General features: G+C 45.4%; 1 protein-coding gene across 1 annotated transcript; it reads left to right on the top strand.

Moving 5' to 3' along the window:
* Window positions 1–19,488: 19,488 nt before the first annotated feature.
* CHST10 (carbohydrate sulfotransferase 10) lies at window positions 19,489–27,250 on the top strand. The gene is made up of 5 exons (XM_049785080.1): window positions 19,489–19,608; window positions 21,557–21,648; window positions 22,192–22,426; window positions 24,205–24,310; window positions 25,354–27,250. The coding sequence occupies exons 1-5, from the start codon at window positions 19,509–19,511 to the stop codon at window positions 25,889–25,891; spliced, it is 1,071 nt and encodes a 356-aa protein (XP_049641037.1). The 5' UTR covers window positions 19,489–19,508; the 3' UTR covers window positions 25,892–27,250.
* The last annotated feature ends 197 nt before the right edge of the window (window positions 27,251–27,447 follow it).

The raw sequence follows: 27,447 nt of genomic DNA, 5'->3' as shown, positions 1-27,447 counted from the left end.
CCCGAAACAAAACAAAACAAAACAAAATATTTTAAGAAGTGTCCCATTGTGTATGCCCTAAATCTTATTTATTTATTTATTAAATATTTATTTATTTATTTTGCTTTTTGGGCCCCACATGGTGACGTTCAGGGTTTACTCCTGGCTATGCACTCAGAGTTCAATCCTGGCCTGGGGGACCATATAGAACACCGGGGAATCGAATGGTCTGTCCTAGGTTAGCGCGTGCATAGCAAATGCCCTATCACTTGCTCCATTGCTCTGGCCCATATGTCCTCAATCTTAATGCTTAGCATGTACAAGTGATCAGAGTTCAGCTTAGTGTAAAAAGGTTCTGATGACTAGAGTAACTGAAGATGCAAAATAATTCAATCTAATTGTATTAAGTGGTTTTGTGTTGACAGGAAAGGGAGTAAGGACTGTCCTTGGAAACACAGAATCAAACAGAAAGCAGAGGGAGATGTATATAAAGATGTAGGCAGATGGGTCAAATTTTAAAAGTGTAATATGAATAGGACTTGATTAAAGCCCAGTTGGGGCCATTCCTGCTGCCTCTAATTGGTAGCAAATGTGAAAGTAATCAAATGGGGAACTCAGAGAAGCAAACTGCTGGTCATGAGAAGGTGAGCTAGAGGACTCCCTAAATTATGTGTTTACAGCAGGACTTGGCAAAAAATTCCAGCATACTATTGGAACTGTCTTTTTGTTTTTATATATTCAGATTTTGTAATTCCACAAAGCAAAAGCTTAGTGGAAAATCTCAAATTTCAAACCTTAATTATTCAGTCCCATCATTCCCTGCACCATATACATGGTGAATTAGCTGTCAGAGGATGGTGGCTTGGGACCCCATTGGGTCCTAACAGAACCTCACAGGTTCTTGGAAGTTGGTGAAGGGACACAGTGGCACATTGACACCTTGAACAGTGCCCAACTAAAGGGCTGGCCACTGGGCTTCCTTCTTCACCCCCAATTCCCAGGTCCCCTAGGAAGGGTAGATAAAGATCCCTTTATTCTGTGCTCACTTCTTCCTGCTCTTCCCAAGTCTTCACTTTTGAGACTGCAAACTCAGTTTCATTTTTCTGCTCTTCCCTCTTTCACATCTTCTGAGAGGCCTGGGCAGAAGCTGTTTAATGCTAATATTTAAGTTCCCCTGAAGAAGGGTGTCTCCTATTATAAAATGTTTCAGATCTAGATCTGTCCACACTCGCAGGAAATTGAGACAAAAGGAAAGACTGAATCAATAGGGTAAAATTGAGAATAAAAGAGAAAGTTAAGGTCCATTGTCTAGAGGATCAAAGTCTGCCTCAGGCATCCTGAGCAAGTAGGGCAGGTGGAACCTGATAGAGAAGGTCACTTACCCGAGGAGGGCATCTGTGGGATGCAGAAGGAGAGGGTGGCCAAGATGTAGAGGCATTGGGGAAGAGTTTTCATTTCCAAGGTCCAATTTCTCTTTGCAGTGCACAAATATGTGCTGCTAGCATAGAAGAAGAGAATTTTCTAAAGTTTCGTGAAGAGGTACCATCTGCTCCACATCTGATCTACCCAGTAGAGAACTGGCCTTTATTTGCAAGGCCTCAGAGGGTCATTGTCTGACCAGCCAATCAACTTTGTGCAGAAAGACCTCTACTTTCTTATAAATGTCAAATGTCATGCTGGGCCTTTGTATGGAGGATAATCTCTTCCTGGTGGAGATATTGTTGAAAGTCATCTTTGTCAAGCCAGCTATAAAAATAAAAAGTAGGGAGTTATTCTATAGTGATGTGAAAATGTTTGTGAATCAAAAAGATCTTTTCTCTTTTTAGTCAAAGAACTGAAGATAAATCTATAAAGCCTTGCTCAATAAAGTATTATTTCCTAAGAATACACTTATTTTGACCATTAACAAAGGATATTTTGTAGTCTTTGGTGAATCTGAGAAAAATAAGGTTTGGAATCCTGGGCATAGCATGTAAGAACTATAAAGTTTGATTAGTACTTTTTTTTTAGAGCATGACTGGAAAGAAAGGAAATGGTAGGGCATTTGCCTTGCATGCAGCTGACCCAGGACGGTGATGGTTTGAATCCCGGCATCCTATATGGTCCCCCTTGCCTGCCAGGGGAGATTTCAGAGCGCAGAGCCAGGAGTAACACATGCACACTGCCGGGTATGACTCAAAAACCAAAAACAAACAAACAAACCAAAAACAACCCCCCCCAAAAAAACGTTACTTCAAGTTAAATGTTTCAAAACAATGTTGTTTTATAATAATAAAAATGACTCCCTACTAAACTCTTATCTGCTTCAGCATTTTGTATAAGTTCTGTCATTCTCACCGCAAACCTGTACTGAAATGTATCACTATTCTAATATTATAAGTGGGGAAATTGAGGTTGAAAAAAATTAAGCAACTTGTTCAAGACTATCAAATCACCAGGCCAGGAATCTGAGTCCAAAGTATCAGAGGCTAATCATATTTGTAAGACAGTAGCATTTTAGTTGATTAAGTTATTAATTTTAAAATAAAAGCCTTAAGAAAAGATACAGGACAAAAAGGAGAAACAATGAAACCTGCAATTTCTTAAAGAAAGAGACGATAACATATAATGCATATCTGAAAAATATTATTAAAATTATGTGAAAACTTAAGTATGTGAAAACTTAATTTTCCACTAAAACTTAAGTTTTGGGAGGAAGTTTCTCAGTTTGGCATGTTTCTGACTTCAAATGTGATGGTTTGTCCAAAACATGGGGAAGGCAAACTGGGTGGTGGAACATTAGGAACTGATGAAGGGTATTGTATATTGACTTAAACTCAAATCATGAACAACTTTGTAACTGTGAAAGAAATTGTTGTTACGAAGAAATTTATAAACCATGGTTTTAAATAAAGTATTTTTTAAAACTAAAAAGAGGAATTCCCCATAGTTTTGATAGTATCTAAGTTTCATGTTCTTTGAGAAATTTTATTGATTATAATAAAAGTAGAGAACATGTGATAGAATAAAAACATTAGTTCATAACAGAGTGGGGATTATTAACTACTTTCTTCTTTAAAGTTTTGTTTATTTCGGGGCCGGAGAGATAGCATGGAGGTAAGGTGTTTTCCTTGCATGCAGAAGGATGGTGGTTCGAATCCTAGCATCCCATATGGTCCCCCGAGCCTGCCAGGAGCGATTTCTGAGCTTAGAGCCAAGAGTAACTTAGAGTAACTTAGTAACTTGGTAACTTAGTAACTTAGTAACTTGGAGCCAAGTGCTGCCGGGTGTGACCCAAAAACCAAAACCAAAAAAAAAAAAAAAGTTTTGTTTATTTCTTTTAGCCAGCAAGATTTATATATTTCTAGAGTTAAATTTATCATAGTATATGGAGATTCCTTCACAAACTGGAAATTGAGCTCCCATACGATCCAGCTATACCACTCCTAGGAATATACCCGAGGAACACAAAAATACAATACAAAAATCCCTTCCTCACACCTATATTCATTGTAGTGCTATTTAGAATAGCCAGACTCTGGAAACAACCAGATGCCCTTCAACAGATGAGTGGCTAAAGAAACTGTGGTACATATACACAATGGAATATTATGCAACCATCAGGAGAGATGAAGTCATGAAATTTTCCTATACATGGATGTACATGGAATCTATTATGCTGAGTGAAGTAAGTCAGAAGGAGAGAGAAAGACGCAGAATGGTTTCACTCATCTATGGGTTTTAAGAAAAATGAAAGACATTTTTAACAGTATCTCAGAAACAAGAGAGATGAGGACTGGTAGGTACAGCTCATGACATGAAGCTCACCACATAGTGTGATGAGTGCAGTTAGAGAAATAACTACACTGAAAACTATCATAACAATGTGAATGAATGAGGGAAGTAGAAAGCCTGTCTCGAGTACAGGTGTGGGGGTGTGAGGAGGAGGGAGATCTGGGAAATTGGTGGTGGGAATGCTGCATTGGTGAAGGGGGGTGTTCTTTACATGACTGTAATCATACAACTACAATCATATTTGTAGTCACGGTGTTTAAATAAAAATAATAAAAAATAATTAAAGGCCAAAAAAAATAAAGTCCTATGTAACATAAAAATTATCATAGTATTTACCACTTTATTTAAGAAGAATAAAATAATATAATTGTCTTTACATATTTATGATCAGGTAGGGGGAATTATTTATATTAAAAGATACCCCCTGCAATGAATGTATTTTTACTTTCTTGTGAGCAACGCATCATAATTCTGGTTGCTTTACATTCTTGTCGACATATACTATGATTATTTATTTTTTTAGTCATTCAAATCCCCTAACATTTTTAACTATTTCTCTATATTAAAGTTTTTCTGTCTAAAACATGTAGAGTTTATTTTTTTAACCAAGCAATAAAAATATTGAGTGACTTAAGATTTAGTACATGCTAGATGAATGAATCACTGACTTAGTCCATGCAAAGCGTTTAGAGCTGGGAAGGAAAAAAAATAAGCATTATGTTTAGGCAGGGAGAGACTATGATGAAACAAGAACATAAAGACTGTAGTGGAAGCATAAAGCAAGAAAAGAATTCCCAGCAAGCACATGGGAGAGATACAGAACATTGAATGAGAAACTAGTGGAAAAGGAGGGAGAATAAACAATAATGTTCAGAAATGGAATGTAAGCAATGGAAGAGAATTAACTTAACAAAATAGAAAGTAAGTAGGAATGATCATAGAAAAGGCGATGACTTACCTTGTGAAGGTACCAGAGAAATGATTCAGGAATTAAGATGCAGTCCTGGTTTGCAGCTGATCCTGGCTTACCACAGGCTTCACATGACCAGCAGGGATGTTGGGTGTAGCCTGGGTGCCACCCCCCTCCTGCCAAACCCTGCTTGGGTTGCCCAAACAGCATCACATCCTTCAATTATCTCATTGATCAACTATTCCAATTTCCTGAGCATCTTGAAAAACAAAAACAAGAATAGAGTTCCATGAGATGACAAATTTGAGTAAGAATTTTCATGGGACAAGTTAGAATAAAACTTGATCAGCGAGAAAGCACCAGTCTGAACCAAGTGCAGAATAGTCTACCAAGCAGACTCACTCATTGCACAGAATTCTAGTTGTGAGCAGCCCACGTGGTCCAGCCCACACTCAGAAGATGACAACAGTAGACAACTCAGTACAACAGAGCTGCCTGCTGTGTTTCCTGCAGTCTTAACTGCAAGAGAGGAAGTGGGGGCCAGTGGATAGGATACAATGAGACCCTAAGAATGGACACATGAATCCTCTTGTCTACTGCTTTGGATGTTGGGGGAGAAGGGAAGATGGGGAAAGAAGAGGTGATTGTTGTTGGGAATGCAGAGCAAATGGAGACATTTTTCTCAGTCCCCCATTCATTGGCTGGTTCAGCTACTGATAGTGTCTTAAGCGTTTTCATTACATTTTGTAATACATTTCTTGTCCCCCTACATTTTCGAGGATTGAGTCTCCTTTTTCTGCTTCCTTTGTTATTTCCCAGCACCTAGAATGATGCTAGTTTTCACTCATGCATGTTTTGTTATTTCTTTGAACATATATATCATGCTCCTGTATGCTAGGTCCCAGGAAAGAAGATGGATAGGAAGTCAGATTGAGGCGGGAAAAAGGGGTGCATCAATAATTCCTAGAGTGTTGGATGTGCCATTTAAAAGGCATCTAGTATAGGCAAGGAGGCAGGGAAGGCTCTCTGATGGGGCTGCTTTGGCAGGAAGTCTAAAAGCAAGTGGGAGGATGCCAGCAATGCATTCAGGGAGTAGAAAGTCTGAAAGACACTGAGAACTAGGAGCAAAAAAGCGATGTTTGCTGTTTTCTGAGGCTGGGACAGAAGCACAGTTGATTGCTATAGTATAGAGAGTTGTAAGTAAGTCATTGGCAAGGTGGTTAGGACCATAGAAACTTTCAGAAACTGACTGAAGGCACATGGAAACTGGTTGCCAGTTTGCAGACTTGTAGGGAGAATAATAAATGAGTAGGGAAGCTCTTTAAGTGCCTCCTCTCCCCCATCTGCTAATCTGACTTTGGGTCTCTGAGAACAGAACTTGGTCTCACTTTTGATGGGGAGGCAAAGTGGAAAGGGAATTGCAACTTGGGTCAGAGAAGGCTGACAGAGACCCGTGGTATCGGAAGTACCTGATGTTCTCATTCTGGAGTGAGCTGTGTGCTTCAGAGTCAGCGTGGCACCAATAGTTGATAGCAGAATTGTAATGAGCCCCTGTGTGACTCCATGATGGGAAGTAAGCTCAGTCTCAATTGGGAAGTCTGGAAGTCCACTGCAGGTGAAAGACAAGTGAAGGTCAAACCCCAAGTTATGTTAGAAAGAATGAAAGAAATGAGGTGGGCTCCAACAATGCAATTAGACAATTGACAGCAATTGGCTCACTGTCTATAAAGGATGAAGGAAAGGAAGGGATGGGAGAGACCACTGCAGTTCACATTTGTGACCAGACAGCAGAATTATTTTTGCAGAGACCAGCAGCACAGCTTTAGAGGGAGACTGATCAGTGTGTTGACCATTTGGCCTGGGGGACACTAATGGAGTTACACAGAAAAGTCTGAAAACTCGTGACATATTTACAAGAGACCCTTAAGCCTTGTGTGCTGATGTAATCATCAAAGCACATAGATATAATCTGGTGATACCAGAGACGATGAGATCACTCCAGGAGAATGAATGTAATAGAGTAACATGAGATGAAGGACAGATCTTGGGGCACATGGTGCATAAGGGTTGGGAAGAACAGATGCACAGAGGGGAGACAGCCCTGCAGGGGGACAGTTTTCCAAAGCAGAGTTGTTCAAGAGCATCTGAGTTTTGGGTTTAGTAGTTAGAATGTCATTGGCAAGCGGTGGATGAACTGGGGTGCTTAGGAAGTGGCCGACCTGGGTTCTATCTTGGGCACCACTGTGGTTCTCTGAGCCCAGTCAGGAATGGTGTCAAGAGTAGAGCCTGAGGTAAATTTTGAGCACCACTGGGTGTGACCCAAATAATAAACAACAATAACAAAAAACAGCCTGCCTGTCAAGATGGCAGACTGGGGCAATTGGGGGTGGGAGGGAACCTGGTGGAGGGATGTTGAAGCTAGTGGTGGGATTGATGCTGGAACATTGTATGCCTAAAACTCAACTGAGTAACTTTGTAAATCACAGCACCTCCATCAAATGAATAGAAAGTATTTCTCCAGCCTGACTAAAGGGAATGGGGACTTGTTCTCAGAGAATGAATGCCCCAGTTTCTTTCACTGAGCACACTGGACATTTGCATTTGGCTTCCCGGGTGGTCTTTGAGGGGAGGCTGAATAAAGCTGAAATGGGAATTTGTTCATGTTAAGGCTTTATTAGGGGTTGTGGCTGCAGTCAGGCATCAGCATGTAGTTCCAGAAGTTGGAATGTTGGGTTAATTTAAAGGGCTCTCTCATCTGCAGAGTTGGAGGCAGGGATTATACAAACCTACACAAGTTGGTGTTCCTCTCCTATTTTTAGATGACTGTAATTAAAAGATTTTGTACTAAAAAAAAAGATGAATGAAACAAGCTCAATTCTGTATCCTTGCTCTAGAATTTCTAATGAGTTTATTATGGTCTTGAGTGGGAATGTTGTATCTTTAATTAGCTAAAATATAAAAGGATTTCACATTTGGAGAAATTCACTGAGATTTATTTCATATCTTTAAATAGAAGAGGAGTTTTCAAGAACTACAATACCTACTTTGAATTACTGAAAATTATCTTAAATTTACTAAAATTTATTTTTATTTATTTAGTTTTGGGGTTTGAAACCTTACCTCTTTTTTAAATACTTTAAAGTAATTTATTTATGAACATGATTGTAGCCATGGTGCTTAAATAAAGAAATTATTTAAAAATTCACTAACATTTTAAAAACAGAAAGAAGTGCTAAACTCTTGAGGTGGTAAGAGGCAACAGAGAAATCAGGCAACATTCTGACATAACTGGTGAAGGCTATAAAATGACTTTGCTATTTAGGTATCAGACCTGCTAATAATATAATTGATCTTGGTCACTTGCCTGGGTCCTGCCTCAGGAAATGCAAGCATGATCAAAGCCCTGACTGCTTAAACTGTGGCCCAGGACCCCATTTAGGGTCAAATAATCCAATTGACAATAGTAAAAGGTTTCTAAATGTGCATCAAGCAAAACTTAATTCAAATTTAAATGTGTGCTGAATACAAGGTGCTTGGTGGTACTTCCTGTTAAGAACTGAATGGAAAAAAAATAAGAAGTATGGATATCGGTAACTTGCAGAGATTACCTTTGAGAACGTGAGCTGTGATCCTGAAGCTTGATTTTTTTTTTAAATGTAGACTCACAAGTTGGACTCAGTTATGGTCCCTTAGTCACCCACATTGAATAAGCTGAAAAAGAAAACATTTGCAATTCAAGATGTCTTATACAGCATAACCTTAATGCAATATTCAAGTTTAGTTACTGGGCTACATGTCAAGAAATTAGATCCAATCCGGTTAAAATATAAAAACTTATTTATGAAGTATTAACTAAATGAATAAGAGTCCTGAATGGTGGTGGATGATGGTGGATGGATGGATAGTGAGGCCTTTCTCAGCCTGCCCAGGCTCCTGCATCTTCTTTGGCCTGGCAGGTTTGAGGGTTCAGGATAATGGCAAGGAAATGATCCACAAACAATCAGTAGAGGTTAGGAGACATGCAGCTTTATTAAAGGCCCTAGCCACCATGTGTGGCTTCTAAGCTAACCTTTTAAGCAGTTTCCTTAAGCTGCCCTGCATCTAATTCTGTCTCTGCTCTCTACATCCTGTGTCCTTCTCCTGAGACTTCTCTTGCTGCCTCTCTCACTGAATTCCCTCTGAATCTCCCCCTGAATCCTTCTTATACCCCTCAGGCAACCCCTTTGTTACCTTCCATAAATCTCTTCCAGATGTGGGCTGGTATAACCATCAGGTAAGATTAGCATTTAACCTAGGGAGGGGTAACAATTTGTAATTAGTTTTTTTAATGTTTAAGAATGGCAATTTCTAGGGCCGGAGTGATAGTACAGAAGGTAGGGCACTTGCCTTGCATGTGGCTGAACCAAGTTCAATCCCCAGGATCCCACTGGTCCCCAGGGCCTGCCAGGAATAATTTCTGAGTGCAGAGCCAGGAATAACTCCTGAGCATCTCCAGGTGTGGTCCAACCCCCATCCAAAATTCAACAAGAATGTCAGTTTTCATGATTTCCTGTAATATTTCCACCTCAGAGACTAACAATATTGGACATGGAATTATCTACTAACTTAATCTGGATCTCATTTTTTTCTCATATATAAAAGCCATACCTAATAGATTTAATTAGTAATAATAGCAGAATACTCATTTTTCTCAAGGACACATAGAACATTCTCTGGAATAGACATGGCAGTGGTAAACTATTATTAAACTCAATAATGTGAATCATAATAATGAAATCATTCAGTGTGTGTTTGTTTTCTAATCATATTAAAGTAAACTAGAAATAAACTAAACAAGAAATTTGGTGGGTGTATGGGGTTGTAGGGTAGGTCTAAGGGTTTAGTATAAAGGGTATATTGAGAAGTAGGGTGATTGTAGATGTACAGGAGTTAGTATGGTGGGGGTCAGTGTGGTGTATTTTTGACCCCCAGGTCCCATCTGAAGGTACCTGGGCCCAGCTAATCCTCCACTAGAATTCCAAGATGTTAATGAGCTCTATGTTGAGAACTTGGAAGAAAGACATTTATTCACTCCTACCATTTAGACAACCACAATATTTTAGAAGCTGCGTTAGAAGTGAGAAAAGGATCAAATATATAAATTTATTATTTGTTGGATATGAAGACATTCAAGAAACAAACAAATTTAGCTAGAGAGCCTATAGTCTGAGTGGTGATAGTCTGAGGAAGCTGATGAAGATCTGAGGGCTCTTAATGTAAATTCCTGGAACACCAAGTCCCTGCCTGAAGGAGTCCTGTATACAGTCTTTATCTATCACCCATCACAGAGGAAGACAATCTTCAGAGATTTTACTTTAGCTTCCTCTTTCCTAACAGTTTCCCTTAATGAAATATAAGCCTCCTCCCACTTAGGCTTAGTTATCACTAGATCGGAATTTGTCTGTTATCTGTCCTTTTTCCCTGTTAATTCTAATTGTGTGTGGTGGGGGGGGGCATACCTGATGGTGCTCAGGGGTTACTCCTGGCTCTATGCTCAGAAATTGCTCCTGGCAAACTCGGGGGACTATATGGAATGCTGGGGATCAAACCCGGGTCCATCCCAGGTGGCCTGCATGCAAGGCAAACGTCTTACCTCTGTGCTATCACTCGGTCCCTCATGCTGATTATTCTTGAATAATAAATATCCTACATGAAGTCTAGTTAGGGTTCTCAGTTCATGAGACTGGGCACCCCTAAGTCCATGCTTTACTCTCTGCATGTCTGTCTTGTTTACTTAATCCTTGTAGCAGCCCTGCTTCAGGCCCATTTAAAGGGCTGGACTCCAGCAATTATTGAGCCACAACCAGTTTATAATTAGATAATATAAAATTCTTATTTTCACCATCATCACTTTGTTTCATCTCAGAAATATTAAAATATTGGGATACTGTCAAACTTAGAATGGCAGATACAGGTTTTTCAAAAGTCTGGATTTTCACCAGGAAGTTTGAATTTTATTATTGGCAACAAACATGTTCAATTGCTTGCTTTGTGGTGATGGCTTACTGATTGGTTTGGAGAAAATGTCTGCCAAGTATCAATGTCTGTATGAGCACAGCTTGTCAGACTTTTTTTTCCCCCAATAAATATAAAAACAAGAAAGTTTAGCTTTTAGGAATCATAATCCACCAGCCCCAGGGCATTGCCTCTAGTCAACCTGCAAACCTGGGTCAGTGGGAGAATGAGCCGGTCCCCTTCAGACTCTCTCTCTCTCTCTCTCTCTCTCTCTCTCTCTCTCTCTCTCTCTCTCTCTCTCTCTCTCTCTCTCATCTAGTACAGGGAGCTTGTTGTATTTGTCTTTTCTGAAAGTGGGTGCTGGTGAAGAGCATGGGCATGGCGACCACTACAGTACCCTTGTGACACTCAGCCCAGTTATACAGGATTCACCCACAATTCAGCTGACCTTTGGTACACGAGTTTCTTGTTGGTTTGGGAGTACTCAAGTCCTTATCCAGACTTACTCAAATACTCAAGTCAATGGTAATAGTACTATTACTATTTACTATCTCACTGGATCTGACACTGGTTGTTTCTGGTCCTTTTGATTTGAATAATTCCATTGGTATGTGGTATTATCTCATTATTTTTATTTTTATTTATTTATTTATTTTTGGTTTTTGGGTCACACCCAGCAGCGCTCAGGGGTTCCTCCTGACTCTACGCTCAGAAATCACTCCTGGCAGGCACGGGGGACCATATGGGATGCCGGGATTCAAACCACCGTTCTTCTGCATGGAAGGTAAACACCTTACCTCCATGCTATCTTGCCGGCCCCTATTTTTATATTTTTAATTATTAATTATAAATGCCAAACTAACATTAATAGAAATAATTACTATAACTAATAGATAATGATGAATTATTTTCATATGTCTACTAACTTGTATATCTTTTGCAGGAAGTTTCTGTTTATCTCCTTTCTGCATTTGTTGATAGGATTGGTTTTTGTTGTTGAGCTATATTTTTATATATCTTGGGAATTATATATATATAATTTTATATATATTGAGAGTTAGTCTTTAATTAGATGCTCTAGGTGAAAATACTTGCTTCCAGGCCTGGAGAGATAGCACAGCGGCGTTTGCCTTGCAAGCAGCCGATCCAGGACCAAAGGTGGTTGGTTCGAATCCCGGTGTCCCATATGGTCCCCTGTGCCTGCCAGGAGCTATTTCTGAGCAGACAGCCAGGAGTAACCCCTGAGCACTGCCGGGTGTGGCCCAAAAACCAAAAAAAAAAAAAAAAAAAAGAAAGAAAAAAAAAAAGAAAATATTTGCTTCCATTCATTAGAGTATTTTAGTTCAGGATTCTTTTGGAGGCAAAATTTTTTGTTTTACAATACTGCTCACAACAGGGTTTCACACAGTGTCCACACTGGTCCCCCAACAACACCTTGCTTGCATTCTCCATCATGGTAAGCTCATCTGTGTAGACCACTTCTCAGGTGCCATCATGCCTGGCCATTTCTTTGTTCCCTCCCTTGTTTCCTTCTAGACCACATGAGAGAGATCATTCTGTGTTGGTTCCTCTCCTCGGACTAAGTTCCTTCAGCAAGATATGCACCAGTTCTATCCACAGAGCAGGAAATTTCATGATTTTGTCTTTTTGTTATAGCTGAGTAGTATCCCAATGTGCAGAGTTCTTATCTCCTAGTTTGTTCTTAGATTAGTCCCATTTATTTATTTTTGCTTTTTTTGTTTTCTTTGTTAATGGAGTTGATTTCATAAAGAGATTTGATTGTATTTTCCTCAAATTTTATGGCTTCTGGTTTAATATCAAGGTGCTTAATGCATCATTGACTTTTGTCTATGGTATGGAATTAAGGTTTCTTTTCTTTTCCTTCCTTCCTTCCTTCCTTCCTTCCTTCCTTCCTTCCTTCCTTCCTTCCTTCCTTCCTTCCTTCCTTCCTTCCTTCCTTCCTTCTTTCCTTCCTTCTTTCCTTCCTTCTTTCCTCCCTCCCTCCCTCCATCCCTCCCTTCCTTCCTTCCTTCCTCCCTCTCTTCCTTCCATTCTCTCCTTCCTTTCTTCTATCCTCCCTCCCTCTTTCTCCTCTCTCTCCTGCTCTTTCTTTCTCTTTCTCTCCCTCCCCCCCATCCATTTCTCTAAGCACTGTTTGTTGAGGACATTTCCTTTCCTCCAGGTCCTCTATTGTCAATCACCTCCACAGACATTAGGGCCTCCTTCCAGCCTGATTCCTATTCTTTGGGCATGAAAGTTGGTTTGTATTTCAGTATTAATTATTTTTTATCATTATAGTGTGATGATATAACATGAAGTAGACACGCAACACCTTGCAGCTTCTTTCCTTCCCCCCTCTCCAGCATTGCTTTTGTTATTCGGTGAACAGTAGGGTTTCCCACATTCCAGCAGTATTTGTTTTATGTCTTTGGAATGTGAAAGTGATGGCTTTGAATTTGGTTACTTTGCCAGTGAATTTCCAATGACAGACCAGTGATATGGAAGCTGTGGTAGGTGTACACAATGAAATATTACTCAGGTGTAAGAACAAATGAAATCTTTCCTTTTACTACTACTCGGATGAAGCTCAGAGATAAACCTAAGTGCAATCACGTACCCGCGCAGGGGTCTCAAACTCGCGGCCCGCGGGCTGCAAACAGCCCTCCATACAACATTTTGTGGCCCTGCCCTAGAGGAATCTTTTTTTGTTTTGTTTTGTTTTAGTTGTTTGGGTCACACCCCCCAATGTTCAAGGCTTACTACTGACTTTGCACTCAAGGATCACCCCGACTTTGCCTCCTGCGGCCCCCAGGTAAATTGAGTTTGAGACCCCTGATAGAGGAAGGAAGACAAGTCAATCACGCATAGCTGGGGCATATAAAAACAAAGCAAGACAATGGGCATGTCCAGTGGCAACAATCCCTGGGTTCTGAGGCCAGAACTGAGGTGACAGGCAGCAGGGGACAGGCCTGGCAGCAGCAGAAGCAGCAGCAGGAGGAGGAGGAGGAGGAGAGGAAGAGGAGGAGGAAGCCAGAGGTGAGCCTGCCCAAGCTTGCAACAGCACAGGGACTTGTCACCTAACCAAAACCCTGTTCCAGATGCACCAACTCGGAGCACTGCTGTGATCTCCACGTCGGTCCTAAAAGAGGACCCTGACAGACACCCAAGCAGCTCCTCAACCACCACCTGCACCCTGCCTGGGTGAGTCCTGCTGGGATGGGGTCTGGGTTCGGGTCTCTCAGTTTTCCTTCCAAGAAGGTTGGGGTACGCACAGGGAGGAAGGACAGAGGGAGAAGGCGACAGACAGACAGACAGACAGACAGACAGACAGACAGAGCCTTGTGGTCCCTGGCCTCGCCTGGGGTCTCCTCTCCGGCCTCGGCGACGCGAGCACTGTCGGGGACCTGCAGGGCCCAGGATGCGCAGGGCCGGGGCCGCGCGCACTTTGGGGACGCGCAGGGGCGGGGACGCGCGAGGGCCGGGGACGTGCAGGACCGGCCACCCCGAGGCCTCCGCCGCTTCCTCCTTCCACCGCCGCTTCCCCGGGGCGCTCCGGGCCCCTGGAGGACGAGGACGCGAGGCTGCTGGCCACGGTGAGCTGCGCGGGCCCCCGGCCCATCCCGGGTCTCCCGGTCAACCACTGGGCCAGGGCCAGGTTCCCGGACCCTCCTCATCCCAATCTCCCCGTCCCCGTCCCCCACTTCTCCTCCCTCCATCCCCCCAGTCCCCATTTCCATCCCTCCATTCCCGGTCCCCCCTTTTCCGCCGTCCTCCTCCCCATCTCCCCCATCCCCGGTCCTCTCCTCCCTGCGTCCTGCGCCCCGGACGGTTCCGCCCGTGGCTCGCCCGGAGCGCAGAGTGCAGAGATGTTTCCAGGCGCTGCGGGTGTGGGAAGGAGGCGCCCGGCGCTCGCTGCAAAACCCCAAGACCGCGCTGCTCCGGCCGGACCCCCTTTCCGTCCACCTCCGGCCGGGAAGGCGCCGGGCAGGAAGGCCACGCCGGCCCCCCAGGCGCCCCCACGGCCAAGGAGTGGGGAGCGCGCCTGTGCCCAGGCCCAGAGCAGTGCCCAGACAGGCTTCCCAAGGCGGCTGCCAGCGAGGAAAGGCCTGCGTAGGGGCCTCCATCAGTCTCGGGGCCTCACCCTCACCGCTCCGTGCCCCAAGCCCCTCTCACAGGCTTTGCGCATCTGCCTTCTGCCCACTCTCCTTTGGTAGGCTGCAAACGGTGGTTCTCTAAAATGAGGCCCTTAGTTCGTCTTGGGTCTGAATGGAATTTCAGCAAAGAAAGAAAAATAAACCCGTTTTGGTTCTGGACGCTGGAGGGAAAGACTCTCAGAGAGATACCTGCGGAGAGAATTCTTGTCCTCCCTAGCTTTGGAAACCAGAGATCTCATAAAGTTGGACCGAGAGAACAGAGCACCAGGAATGTTATGAGAACTGAGCATTTGTAATGACCTGTGGACAAAGCAACGTCGCGGGTGATTGGCAGTTAGATTCATTCAGATCAGAATTCATATCTTGGAGGTAATGCATGAAAGATGGGAGAGAGCCAGGAAGGAAGGAAAGAGTTTAACAACACGGACTGGAGAGCTTTTCTTCTTCCTGGTGTAGGTCTGGAAGAATGGTACCTGGAAGAAACAGAACCTGCGCTCCTCAGGCACCTCTGCTATAGCTCTGTACGGTTCTTTATGATGCTAATGATGACTTGTTTGCAGGAGCAAGGCTCTTGTGCTGAGACTCATTCATTTGCACCAGACATTTGATGCTCAGAACTGTTCTCTGGGCTTGCAGCCCTGGGATTGAATTTGGGACCTTGCATCCATAGGTCACACGCTACAGCCCTCTGAGCCTCGTCCCGATGCTGGTGGGACCTAAGTATGGATCAAGCCCAGCCAAAATGGGCCAGTCTGAGCTGTGTTGCTTTTGTCACCAGCTGACTCGCAAATCTGTCATGTAATCCCTGAGTCTGGCTTGTTTCCAATTATTCATTCTTGATAAGACATTTGGTTACACATTGCCAAGTTGGTAAGAGTTGAACAAATAAACCCCCTAAGACATTATCTTGTATTGGGAGAGTGAAACATCTTCTATAGGCATCTTTTACCCGATATCAGACGTGTTAAATGGGTGTAATAAGATAAAAAGATTTTTGTGACAAATGGGTTCATTCCTCTTACTTTTTATCTTACCAACCTAACAATGTCTAACCACACTGGCCCAGTTTGACTCAGAATTTCCATTGACCATGAAATCCAGACGCATCCTCCGTGAAGGCCCTGCCCTGATCCCTTACAATCGAAGTAAGGAGCGATTTCCCCCTTGTACACCACACTATTCAGGAAGTCGGTCTGTATGTTTTTTTGTTTGTTTGTTTTTTTGGTTTTTGGGCCACACCTGGCAGTGCTCAGGGGTTACTCCTGGCTGTCTGCTCAGAAATAGCTCCTGGCAGGCACAGGGGACCATATGGGACACCGGGATTCAAACCAACCACCTTTGGTTCTGGATCGGCTGCTTGCAAGGCAAACGCCATTGTGCTATCTCTCCGGGCCCCGGTCTGTATGTTTTAATGGTGCTTTTTTTCCCCACAGCAACAAGAGGAATCCAGAACCTTAGGCAAAGCCAATCCCTGGCAGGAAGTGTGGACACCAGGCCCCTGCTATAGGGAGGTCACTGGTATTTTCAGGTCCCTCCTGGAACTTTCTTGCTGGCTCCTTTTGCTTACATGGAGTTGGATAAAACTCCTTTGGAATCTGTGTATGTATACATGTGTATTTGAAACTGTTTCCCCAGACCACTCTTGGCCCGAGATGAGAGGACTGGTCCCGCCAGCTCTGAGCTCCTTGCCAGTATTAAGCTGGATGTTCTTCTTCTCATGAGAATCTGTCTCCCTCTTGGGCACACTCTATAGCTAGACAATCATGAGCTGTTTGTGAATCTTGGTCCAGGATATTGAGGTGGCAGATGCACATGAGGGCAGCAGGCTGACATGAAGTTTCTGGACCCAGATGGCGAGGTTCCCTTCCTCTGTAAGTCCCAAAGCCACGGTGATTCCAGATTAGGAAAGAATTCTATTGGCGAAGTCCTTTGCATTATCTTCCAGCCTAAATAATAGCCTTGAGGTGATAGACTTTAGTTTGAGAGCAGAAGGTGAAATAGTCTTCCTCACTGCCCACTGCTGTCAGCTCCTTTCTCCCTGACCTCCACACCAGGCCCATGTACTGTACCAAAGTACTTGACTTTTTAAGGGTATTTCCTTCAGTGAATGGGTGTGCTTGGGAAAAAGTAACAGAGATAGCTTCCCTGGGTGCATGTGTGATGGGGAACCCAGAGTTTGTATGTCAGTAAAGTGCCTTTGCTGGACTCTGCCTGACCTCGACTGCCCCTTCCCTCTCTGCACAGGTCTGCCCCCTCCTTTGCTGCTCAGGATGCCCCTAGGACTGGAGTTGTTCTCTTTGGCTCAGCCTTCGCACATGTTTCCTAGGACAGGGGGACAGGCAGGCTGGCTGTGCTGCTCCTTCTGGTACTGCTCTGATCTCTATATTTATGGCTCATCAGTCATTATGTGCATTGCTAAGTCCCCAGAGGCTATCACAGCTCCAACAACTTGCTGGCTCAGAATTGGCTTTTGGTGCAGGTGGACTGAAGGAGGGGTGACTGGGGAGAAATTCAGGCTTATTTATTGCCAAACTTTTTAGGACCTTTAAAAGGCAGAAATGCATAGGGACAGTGGAACACAACAGTTTGGCATTTAGCATTGCCTTTGTGGTTTTTTTTGTTTTGTTTTGTTTTGGGGCCACATCTGGTGGCACTCAGAGGCTCTGCACTCAGAAATCATTCGTGGCAGGCTCAGGGACCATATGGCATGCCAGGAATCAAACCCATGCCCTTCCCGGGTCAGCCACATGCAAGGCAAACACCCTACCCCTGTGCTATTACTCTGACGCCAAGACTTTGTGTTTTTGTATGACAACACAAAGTTGGGTAGCCACTAGCAGGAACGTTTATTAGCCACCAAGCAAAATTAATTGACCCACATTCTTTGGAAAATGCAGTGGTGGGAATTTGCCCTGAAAGCTGTAATAGAATTGTTTTCTATAATTACTGATTCTGTGATTTTGTAATTACTGATGTCATATGTAGAGGCAGAAACATATTTAGAGGCAGAAACAATGTAGGGGTTCTTGAACATTCAGTTATGTTCTTGCTTTACTGATTTCTCTGCTTTTCTCCAAGGGCCTTAACTTCTTTACCCCAGCTTGCTGTGAGTTTTCTTAGAGCCCAGCTCTTTGCTTTCATCTGGCTCTGGTAGGACTTGAGCCAGCTTCTGTAGGCAGAACATTGACTAAAGTCTCTAAGGAAGACAGAAGGGACATCTGTAGGACACAGCAAGGGCTCAGCCCCCAACACAGGGTGTATCCAGGTGTGGGTGGGATGACCACTAGCCAAGTGTTGAGGAAGTTGAGGTTTCACATGTCTGGGAAACCAGTACTGGGTCTGACAGACATTTGGTTTTCGGGTCAAGGCCATCCACTGTTCCCACTAGCTTTGGAAGTTTTGACACTGTTTACTGTCAACATAGGGGTGAGTAAGAGGGAGCAGTTACTTCTCAGTGTCCAGGATACCTCACTGCTGGCAGACCCAGCCTGGCCCAGAGCTCTGTCTCCTGAGGTGGTTCCATGAAGTTGGTGCCAAATTCTCTGAAGTTTGGCTTCAAGAAGCACTGTGTGACATGGTCTGCTTCATGCCTAGACATGAGTACTACTTTCCTTTTTCCTCAAGTGCCTCTGAAGCAGAATAGACTACTTGATGATGTACTGAAGACAGACTTAGGTCAGCAGCTGGGAAGGAAGACACCTGCTAAGCCAGCTCCTCAGAGGCTGAAACTTCCCCAAAGGAACCCCGAGTTATTGTCCAGTAACCATCTCCTTCCTTGTGCTAATTACCGACAGCTAACGCCTTGTCCTTAACACAAGGATGCCTCCTTCTGTCCATGGCCTCATGGACTGACTTTTGCTGGAAACCCACACAGGTTTTGACAGTGGTCTGGGCCAGAAAGAAGTTCTAGAGGCAAATCTGCAAAAACAAAAACATCACACATTCTGAAGAAAGTAGAGGGGATTCATTTGGGTGTTTTTCATTGGATTTGACTGATGACTAAACTGGTCAGTTTTTTTTTTAATTAAAAAAATTACTTTATTTAGGGACCGGAGCATTGGTGTAGGGTGTAAGGCATCTGCCTTAAGCATGCTAGCCTAGGACAGACTGTGGTTCAAAACAAACAAAAAATATTACTTTATTTAAACACCATGGTTTACAAGGTTGTTCATAATAGAGATTTTTTCCCCACAGTTACAAAGTTGTTCAGGATTGAGTTTTAGTCATACAATGTATGACAAAAGCTGATCAGTTATTGATGAAAAGTAAAACATTATCTAGCGAGTACCTGTTGTACTGTATTAATTTTGTTTGTTTGTTTTTGGGCCATACCCGGTGATGCCCAAAGGTTACTCCTGGCTATGCGCTCAGAAATCGCTCCTGGCTTGAGGGAATATGGGATGCCAGGGGATCAAACTGTGGTCCGTCCTAGGTTAACACCACCAGTCCAGCCCCTGTACTGTATTAATTTATAAATATTGTTCGTGTTGATGCTGTTAGCTGAACTGGCCTGCCTTAGTCTTTGCTTCAGTTTCACTGTTCCCTGTTTTTTTTTTTTCGGGCCACACCCATTTGATGCTCAGGGGTTACTCCTGGCTAAGCGCTCAGAAATTGCACTGGCCCCAGTTCCTGTTTCACTATCTCACTGTCTCACTGTCTTTTCCAGGAAGACCACTGAATGGCTGGGGTCTGACAACATGCACCACCAGTGGCTTCTCCTGGCCATCTGCTTTTGGGTGCTTTTCATGTTCATGGTAGCCAGCAAGTTCATCACGCTGACCTTTAAGGACCCTGATGGTAGGTTGCAGCCTGGGATATGGGTTGGGGCTGTGATATGGTTCAAGAATGCACAAGTGATGCCATCACAGGACCCCGAGATTTCATGTTGTCCACAACATAAGAGGAAGTGGGGATGCAGTGACCCCACTGTCTAGCTAGGGGAACCTCCTGATTTTGTGGGTGTTCTTGGTGACTCTGTATATGTTTCCATTAATGCCAATTATTGTGGGATACCTGCATATGCATTTCATAAGCACGTAGAGGAAGTCATATAAAAACTCATCATTGGGGCCGGAGCAATAGCACAGCAGTAGGGCATTTGCTTACACGCGGCTGACCCAGGACAAATTGAGGTTCAATCCCCTGGTGTCCCATATGGTCTCCCAAGCCAGGAGTGATTTCTGAGCGCATAGCTAGGAGTAACTTCTGAGTGTCACAGGGTGTGGCCCAAACAAACAAACAAAATCTCATCATTGTGGTTACTCTGAAGAGGCTTTTAAGGTGCAGTTTGCCTTTGAAATACACATATACACATTACTTTTCTAAGGAGATAAACAGGATTTACATTTGTTTCCATTTTGTAGCCGTGCATCAATGCACAAAAATGAGCTTTTATTTATGATTGTAGCTTGGGTACCATGTTTGCTATAGTGTTGATGTTTTTGCTTTGTTTTTGGTTTGGGGCCATGGCTGACCATCCTCAGATGTTACTCGTGGCTTTGTTCTCAGGAATTATTCCTGGCAGGCTCGGGGGACTCTATGGGATGCCAGAATCGAACCTGGGTTGGCTGCATGCCAGGCAAATCACTGTGCTATTACTCTGGTCCCAATGTTGATGATTTTGATGTACACAGCCACCTGCTCTCCCTATGTCACAGTCCCTAGACCTTCTTGGACTGACAGTTCTTCATAGACCCTCATCAGTCCCTCCTTCATGTCCTTGTTCGAGTTATTTTCATTCAGGCATTATTGTAAATGATGCTGCTGCTAGCCTTTGACTACAGGGTTTGGTGGAAAATATATTTCTCTGGGTCCAATGCCTCGGTGTGTATTTCCTGACTCTTATAGTACTTGTATGCATAGTCTAGTTCTTTTGAGAAACTACTGGCTGTTTTCCCAGAGTTTCTGTGCCACTTAATTTTATCATCAGCAATGCAGATCATTTCTTGACATTTTCACCAGCATCAAACATTTTTTTTTAATTTGTTTGTATTGTGGCCACACTTGTTAGTGCACAGGGCTTATTCTTAGTTTGACACTCTAAGAGCACACTCTGGTGGTGCTCAGGGAACCATTTGAGGTGTGGGGTTGGTACTATAGGGGTGTCCTACATGCTCAGGGCTGACTCCTGACAGGCTTGGGGACGTGTCTGTGATACCAGGGTAGCTGTGGTGTGCAAGGCAAGCACCTTGCCTGTTATACTAACTCTCCACCCTCTTAAAAAATGTTATAGTTTATATTCCTTTTAAAACCTGATTCATATTTTGTGTTCATATATAACTAAAGTATGATTTGTTTTTGGTTTTTATTTTGTTAATTTGTTTTGTTGTTCACTTTTTGTTTGTTTTGAGTCATGCTGGAGGGTTTACTTCTGACTCTACACTCTGGGATTGCTCCTGATGAGGCTCGGGAGCTCATTTAGAAAATCCAACCTGGGTTGGCCACGTGCAAGGCAAATGGTTTTGGGCCCTTATGGCCCCAGTCCTTAAGTGTGATATTCCAAATATCAGGATTCACTTTGCTGTCTGTGGATGTTTAAAGATCTGGGTTTACTCTGCTGTCTATGATTAAAGATCAAGGTCCCTTTTGATGTTCATGATATTCCTCCAGTTGTTGGTGTCTTTGGCAGAAACCTCCCTTTGGAGATGAATGTTTCTAAGCTCTATCCTCATGCTGCTCTTCCATGGGAAGCTACTTTAATCTCCCCCCACTCTCTCTCCTTTCTCTCTACCCCCCCCACCCCCAGCTTATAGTGCCAAGCAGGAGTTCCTGTTCCTGACCGCTGTGCCTGACCCTGGGAGGCTCCAGAGAGAGAAGCACTTTTCTGAGGAGCTGCAGGTGGGTACTATCCCCACTGTGTCCCCCAGTAGCGCAACAGGCTCCCTCCTCCTGTTCATTCTGCTCAGCCTTGGGGCCCCGAGGTCGCCTGTGGTGGGGACTGATCTCTTCCTCTTGCCCCACTGCCAACAGCCCTTTCCCCCATTGCTCAAGACTGCCTCTCCCCTCTGTGCTCATGGTTGGAATTTCTGTCTGGGCCGAACAGGCTCCCTGTGTGTTCCTGCTCCTTAGTGCTTCTCTGTCCTGTGGGTGCCCTGAACGAGGTTGAGATCCCAAGTATCTGAAGCATGCTAGGGCTGTGGAGCAAGACTGGGCAGGTGCCCAGAGCTTGCGGCTTGTGCTATGCCTGCAGATCTGGACAGTTGGAATTCTCGGCCCCTGGCTGCACTCTGGCCCCTTGAGCTACTCTGCCTCTGCGGGTGGGTCCTTGACACGCTTTCCTGCCGGGTTTGCTCTGTGTGTGTGTGTGTGTGTGTGTGTGTGTGTGTGTGTGTGTGTGTGTGTGTGTGTCTGAACCCTGCATCTCTTTCCCTGTCCTCTTAGCCCACAGAGCGGCTGCCTTCAGCCAGCCTGCTGGTCCAGCCACTGGTCTACATGGAGCGCCTGGAGCTCATCAGAAATGTCTGCAGGGACGAGGCCCTGAGGAACCTCTCCCACACGGTGGTCTCCAAGTTCGTCCTGGACCGGATCTTCGTCTGTGACAAGCACAAGATTCTCTTCTGCCAGACTCCCAAAGTGGGCAACACCCAGTGGAAGAAAGTGCTGATCGTGTTGAATGGTGCGGTGTGGTGTAGTGCGGTGGGCCTCCTGGACATTGACAGCGGGGTGCCGGGTCTCTGCCGCCCTGCGAGCAGGGCCCCTGTTGGAATCGAGTTTTCCAAGGAGCATCCCTATCAGCAGGAACCCCCATTTCACCACGCCTCCCCACATCCCACCGTTTCTGCTCTCTAACTCATTGTGTTGGTTCTTCCCAATATGCATCTCTCCTGGCAAACCAGGGCTCTGCCCCCAGAACACTCTGGAGGGTCCTGCTAGGTGGTCTGGGTTCCCCTCTATCCCTCAAGGTCTCCTGTGCCTGTGCATAGAGAGAAGTCATGCCCATGTTATTCCAGGCATCTCTCTGCATGTGATTTAATTGTCTTCTGGTAATCTCAGGTTTATTTCAGAACATATTAGATCCCCAGAAAATGGCCTCAGATTAGCAGCTGTCACTCATGTCTCCTCAGGCACTGTGTAGTGTTTTGAACTCTAGTGATTTTGAATGTTTCATGCAGTTATGGGCTGTTAAATTTGGCTTTGTCGGTGGGCAGTGTCCTGCCTTAGGAAATGAACCTGGATCCGTGGTGGGAGGCCAGCCCAGTTGGTCCCGGCTCAGACTTTGCATCGATGTGTGATCAGAGAGGAAGAGACACCTTTGTCTCACCTACTGTGTTTGATTACTATGGGGCTGGAGTAATCTGGTTGCACATTGTGTCCTTGCCTCTGGAGAATGGGGTGACAGATGCAGAAAAGAGAAATGACTAGACTCAGGTCTCTCAAACTCACCACCCAAGATGTTCGACTCTGGAATAACGGTCTGTCCCTACATCAGGATGGAAAAGTGGCAGGTTTGTTGGGCCACATCCTGGAGAAGGGAAGGGCCTAGTGGTATTTTTTGTACTCCCCAGATAGTCTGGGTTCCCCCAGGAGTCCATGGCCACACCTCACTAAAGTTCCACCAGTCCCATTCCTAATCTCAGCTCTGTTCTGGGCAGAGGCATTTGGAAGAGGGACCCCACTCAGAGAGCTCAGCAGGGACAGCCCCTGTCGTGCCCATGTTTAGCCTGGTGGGATGAACACCAGAATGGGAGTGACTGTTTGTAGAGGCTTGGCGAGGGTCCTCCTGTAGGCCTCCTGACAGTTCAAGCCTGTCTAGATGCCAGCCCTGTCTGGACGCCCCCAAGTTCTGTCCGGCTTCCCTTCTCTTCAGATTCTTCTTGTCCTCCACTGACTCTCATACAAACATGTCACATGGACCGCAGGACATTAGCTGGTTTTTCCAGCACTGCACATCTGTGCATCTGATCTTCCTGGAGAGTAGCTGCCTGCACAGCCCTGGGGCTGGGCTTGTGTCAGGAAGCTGAGCCTACGGAGAGTGAGGGGCCCAGCCTGGTTCCCATGTGTGAGTCAACAATGAGTCCCCTACAGGGTGCAGAGCCTGACCTAATCCTCAAACATGAATCAGCAGTGTGGCCCTCACTTCCGGCATTTCTGCTGGTCTCAGGAAAGAGCTGTAAAGATTAGCATCCATGTGCACAGATCTGCTTTAAGTTCATTGCGTTCCCAGGACTGTTAGGTATCATTGGTGTTCCTACCTGTGTCTCCCTCCTGCTCTTTTCTCCAGCTAGTTTTTGGATGAGCCTTCCTTGCCCTTTTACTTGCTGGTAGAACCAAATGAACTTCCCAGATCTGAACTTGGCTCCCAGAGGGTGGGGAACACAGGCCCGAGTTGCGAGGGTTTGTTCTTTGGGCCTGCTCTCTGTGGCCCACACACCTTCCTTCCTTCTTTCTTTCCAGGAGCATTTCCATCCATCGAAGAAATCCCTGAGAATATGGTTCACGATCATGAAAAAAATGGCCTGCCTCGCCTTTCCTCCTTTAGCGACTCGGAGATTCAGAAGCGGTAGGGGCAGGTTTTCTCCCTGCCATAGAACGCTTAATGAGCCCATGAGGCTCAGGGGTGCTTGCTGAGAAGTCCCAGGTTGCATGCTATAGGAGACAGACAGCTCAGGCCCTGCCAAGCCGGAGTGGATTCAAATTTTCAAATTTGAAGAAGAATTTGAGAAGAAATTTTCTCTCTAAAAGGAACTCTCACAATTGGCCTATATCTCTTAACATCTCAGTTTGTTAAAACTAAGGGGGCATCCTTTACTTAATGGAAATGAAGTTTTTGTTTGGCTTTGGTCTAGTTTGTTTGCAAGAAGTTTTTGTTTGTTTTATTTTGGGGGACAGTTCTCAGGGGTTACTCCTGGCTCTCTGCTCAGGAATCATTCCTGGCAGGTTTAGAAGACCCTATGATATGCCTGAGATCAAACCCAGATTGGTTGCATGCAAGGCAAATGACCTCCTCACTATGCTCTCGCTCTAGCCCCTTATTTGCAGGAATTTCTTCCTGAATGTGACCTTGATTCTATCAGAAAGGGGAATTGGCTTCAGGGTAGCCCACTTTGGGGTTCATTCACTCCCCCCAGGTCTTTCCTCTCAAAACCACAGTAGCTGCTCCTGGAGGGCTAAGGGGTGACCTGGCTCTCTCTCAGGCAGGAGATAGACCTAGTGCCTCTTAGCATTTAGCAAGTGGTCCAACAGATCTCCTCACTTGATCTCTTACTCTGACTAGTTCTTGCTCAGGAATACAATTCTAAACAACGTTGAGATTTTGAAGTATTGGTCAAAACCTAGCACAGGACAAATAGTGTCTGGAGTGGGTCCCTGGACAGGCAGTGAGAACTGTGGGCTCATTTTGCTTAGATTTCTGAGCCTTTATTTGCTTTGTGCTACTTGGGAACTAACAGATTGGTTGAAGGAGGTAAGAGCTGTCGGGAATACAACCTGGCCCAGGGTTCAAGAAACACAGGCTCTATGTGGTGGGCAGTCTTTGCTCTTGCTCTCCTAGCAGCTCTCTGCTAAGGCCATTGGTTTAATAGCCTCTCATTTGTCTCCCATCAGCTTGAAGACCTACTTCAAGTTCTTCATCGTGAGAGACCCTTTTGAGCGACTCATTTCTGCCTTCAAGGACAAGTTTGTGCACAACCCCCGCTTTGAGCCTTGGTACCGGCACCACATCGCCCCAAGCATCATCAGGAAGTACCGGCGGAACCGGACAGAAACCAGGGGCATCCAGTTTGAGGATTTCGTGCGGTATCTGGGCGACCCCAACCACAGGCGGCTGGACCTGCAGTTCGGGGAGCACATCATCCACTGGGTGACCTATGTGGAGCTCTGTGCCCCCTGTGAGATCACCTACAGTGTAGTCGGCCACCATGAGAACCTAGAGGACGATGCCCCTCACATCCTCAGGGAGGCTGGCATAGATCACTTGGTGGCTTACCCCGCTATTCCCCCGGGCATCACCGTGTATAACCGCACCAAGGTCCAGCACTACTTTCTGGGCATTAGCAAGCGCGACATCCGCCGCCTGTATGCACGTTTTGAAGGGGACTTTCGGCTCTTTGGGTACCAGAAGCCTGACTTTTTGCTAAACTGATGCATTGGGCAATGTTACGTGAAGGCAGTAGCTGAACTGCTGGATGGGGTTCAGAAGGGTTCCTCCCCTTCTCTGCTGAGGATCCCAGAGGCACCTCTGGATGTGAGGGTACCTCATAACTCTGGCCTTTACAGTTAGTTTGGGCATCAGGGCACCGGGTTGGTGGGCCCCCTTCCCTCCCAACACTAGCACAGGCCTTTTCTCTCATCAAAGGGGAGAAAGACTCAACCACTGGAAGTATTTGCAGTATGACGGGGAATCATGCAAACCATTCTCGTCTGTCATTAGGGTGGATGCACCCCAAGTGTCTGATGGCCAGGCTGTCCTGGCCACTGGTGGGTTACAGGGCGGCTCCCGATGTCCTCGGAGATGGAGCAGCCAATTGTCTCGTCATAGGAGCTGAGAATAACAGATGAAGCCCAGGAACATCACATGTCTTCTTTCATCTTGCTGCTGATCTGATCACAGAGGAAAACCCTTCTTTTGCAACTGTTTCTACACAGGTTAGCGAGGTCCGATGGCCCTGTACATGTCCTTGTGGATGAAAGGCCTGTCCCGGGTAAACTGAGGGACTGTTCTCCCAAGAAGGGCGTCTTTAGGGGACTGCAAAGAGAATGCGGCGTGGAAGGCATGGCACTGGTTATGTTGCACTGGTTCGGTCGCTGCAATGTGGGGACATCCATCCTGACTGTGTCCACCTCTGTTCTCTCCCATCTTCCTGACCCCCTCGGGAACCTCCCCCAGGGCCGTGGGGACACCAGAGATACCTGGCTTAGATACCAGTATCACACAGTCAGTATTTTCACTTGTCTGTTTCCTTGAAGTGAGATGCTCCTTGCTGACCTGGTCAGACCAGGTCCCCACCAGCCCAGCACAGCTGGGAGACAGAGCCTTGAAGTCACCAGCAATAAACCCTGCAGGGACTGAGCATCTTCCAGCACAGGCTCCCATCTCCTGCATCACAGCCAGCACCAGGGGACAGTTGCTAAGGGATATTGTCCCGAAAAGGCCCTGTGCCCAGCCCAGCCCAACTGTCTCCTGTCTCCTGTGAGCCTGGCTTCTTTGGGCAGTCTCGAAGACCCTGGTGTCCAACAGGCATCCTGACTATGTGATGGACCTGAAGCAAGTTCACACCACGTGCCAAATGGAAGGCTGTGGCTGGTTCCAAGCCCTGTGTGGGCTGGGGCTCTTGGGATGATAGGACTGTGGGATCGAGGCTGCAGTGTGCTGTGTGGCTGCTGCTGAGGACACAGTCCCTGTGGTCACTGGGGTCCTCTCCATTCCCACACCACTGAGCTCGAGTGGTTTTTCTATAAAGTTTTGGCAAAGTCGTCTTGAAATCATTTCACACTTCACAAATGGATCTGCGGCCTCTTTCCTGTGTGATTGAGGCACCAGAACTCAAGACCTTAACATTCTGATTTCTCAAAACCCGCATTTCAGGATGGGAGTGATGGCACAGTGGGGAGGGTATTTGCCTTGAACAAGGCTGACCCGGGTTCGATCCCCAGCATCCCATATGGTCCTCTGAGCCTGCCAGGAATGACCCCTGAGCA

The sequence above is a fragment of the Suncus etruscus genome, chromosome 12 (assembly GCF_024139225.1).
Source record: "Suncus etruscus isolate mSunEtr1 chromosome 12, mSunEtr1.pri.cur, whole genome shotgun sequence".
Classification (NCBI taxonomy): Eukaryota; Metazoa; Chordata; class Mammalia; order Eulipotyphla; family Soricidae; genus Suncus; species Suncus etruscus.
Note: the sequence above shows the minus strand (reverse complement) of the source record. Positions and strands in the feature narration are given on the sequence as shown.

Coding starts and splice junctions, on each gene's coding strand:
- CHST10 (XM_049785080.1), top strand. CDS start 19,509: ATGCACCACCAGTGGCTTCTCCTGGCCATCTGCTTTTGGGTGCTTTTC. Junction 21,649..22,191: donor ACTTTTCTGAGGAGCTGCAG/GTGGGTACTATC, acceptor CTGTCCTCTTAG/CCCACAGAGCGGCTGCCTTC. Junction 24,311..25,353: donor GACTCGGAGATTCAGAAGCG/GTAGGGGCAGGT, acceptor GTCTCCCATCAG/CTTGAAGACCTACTTCAAGT.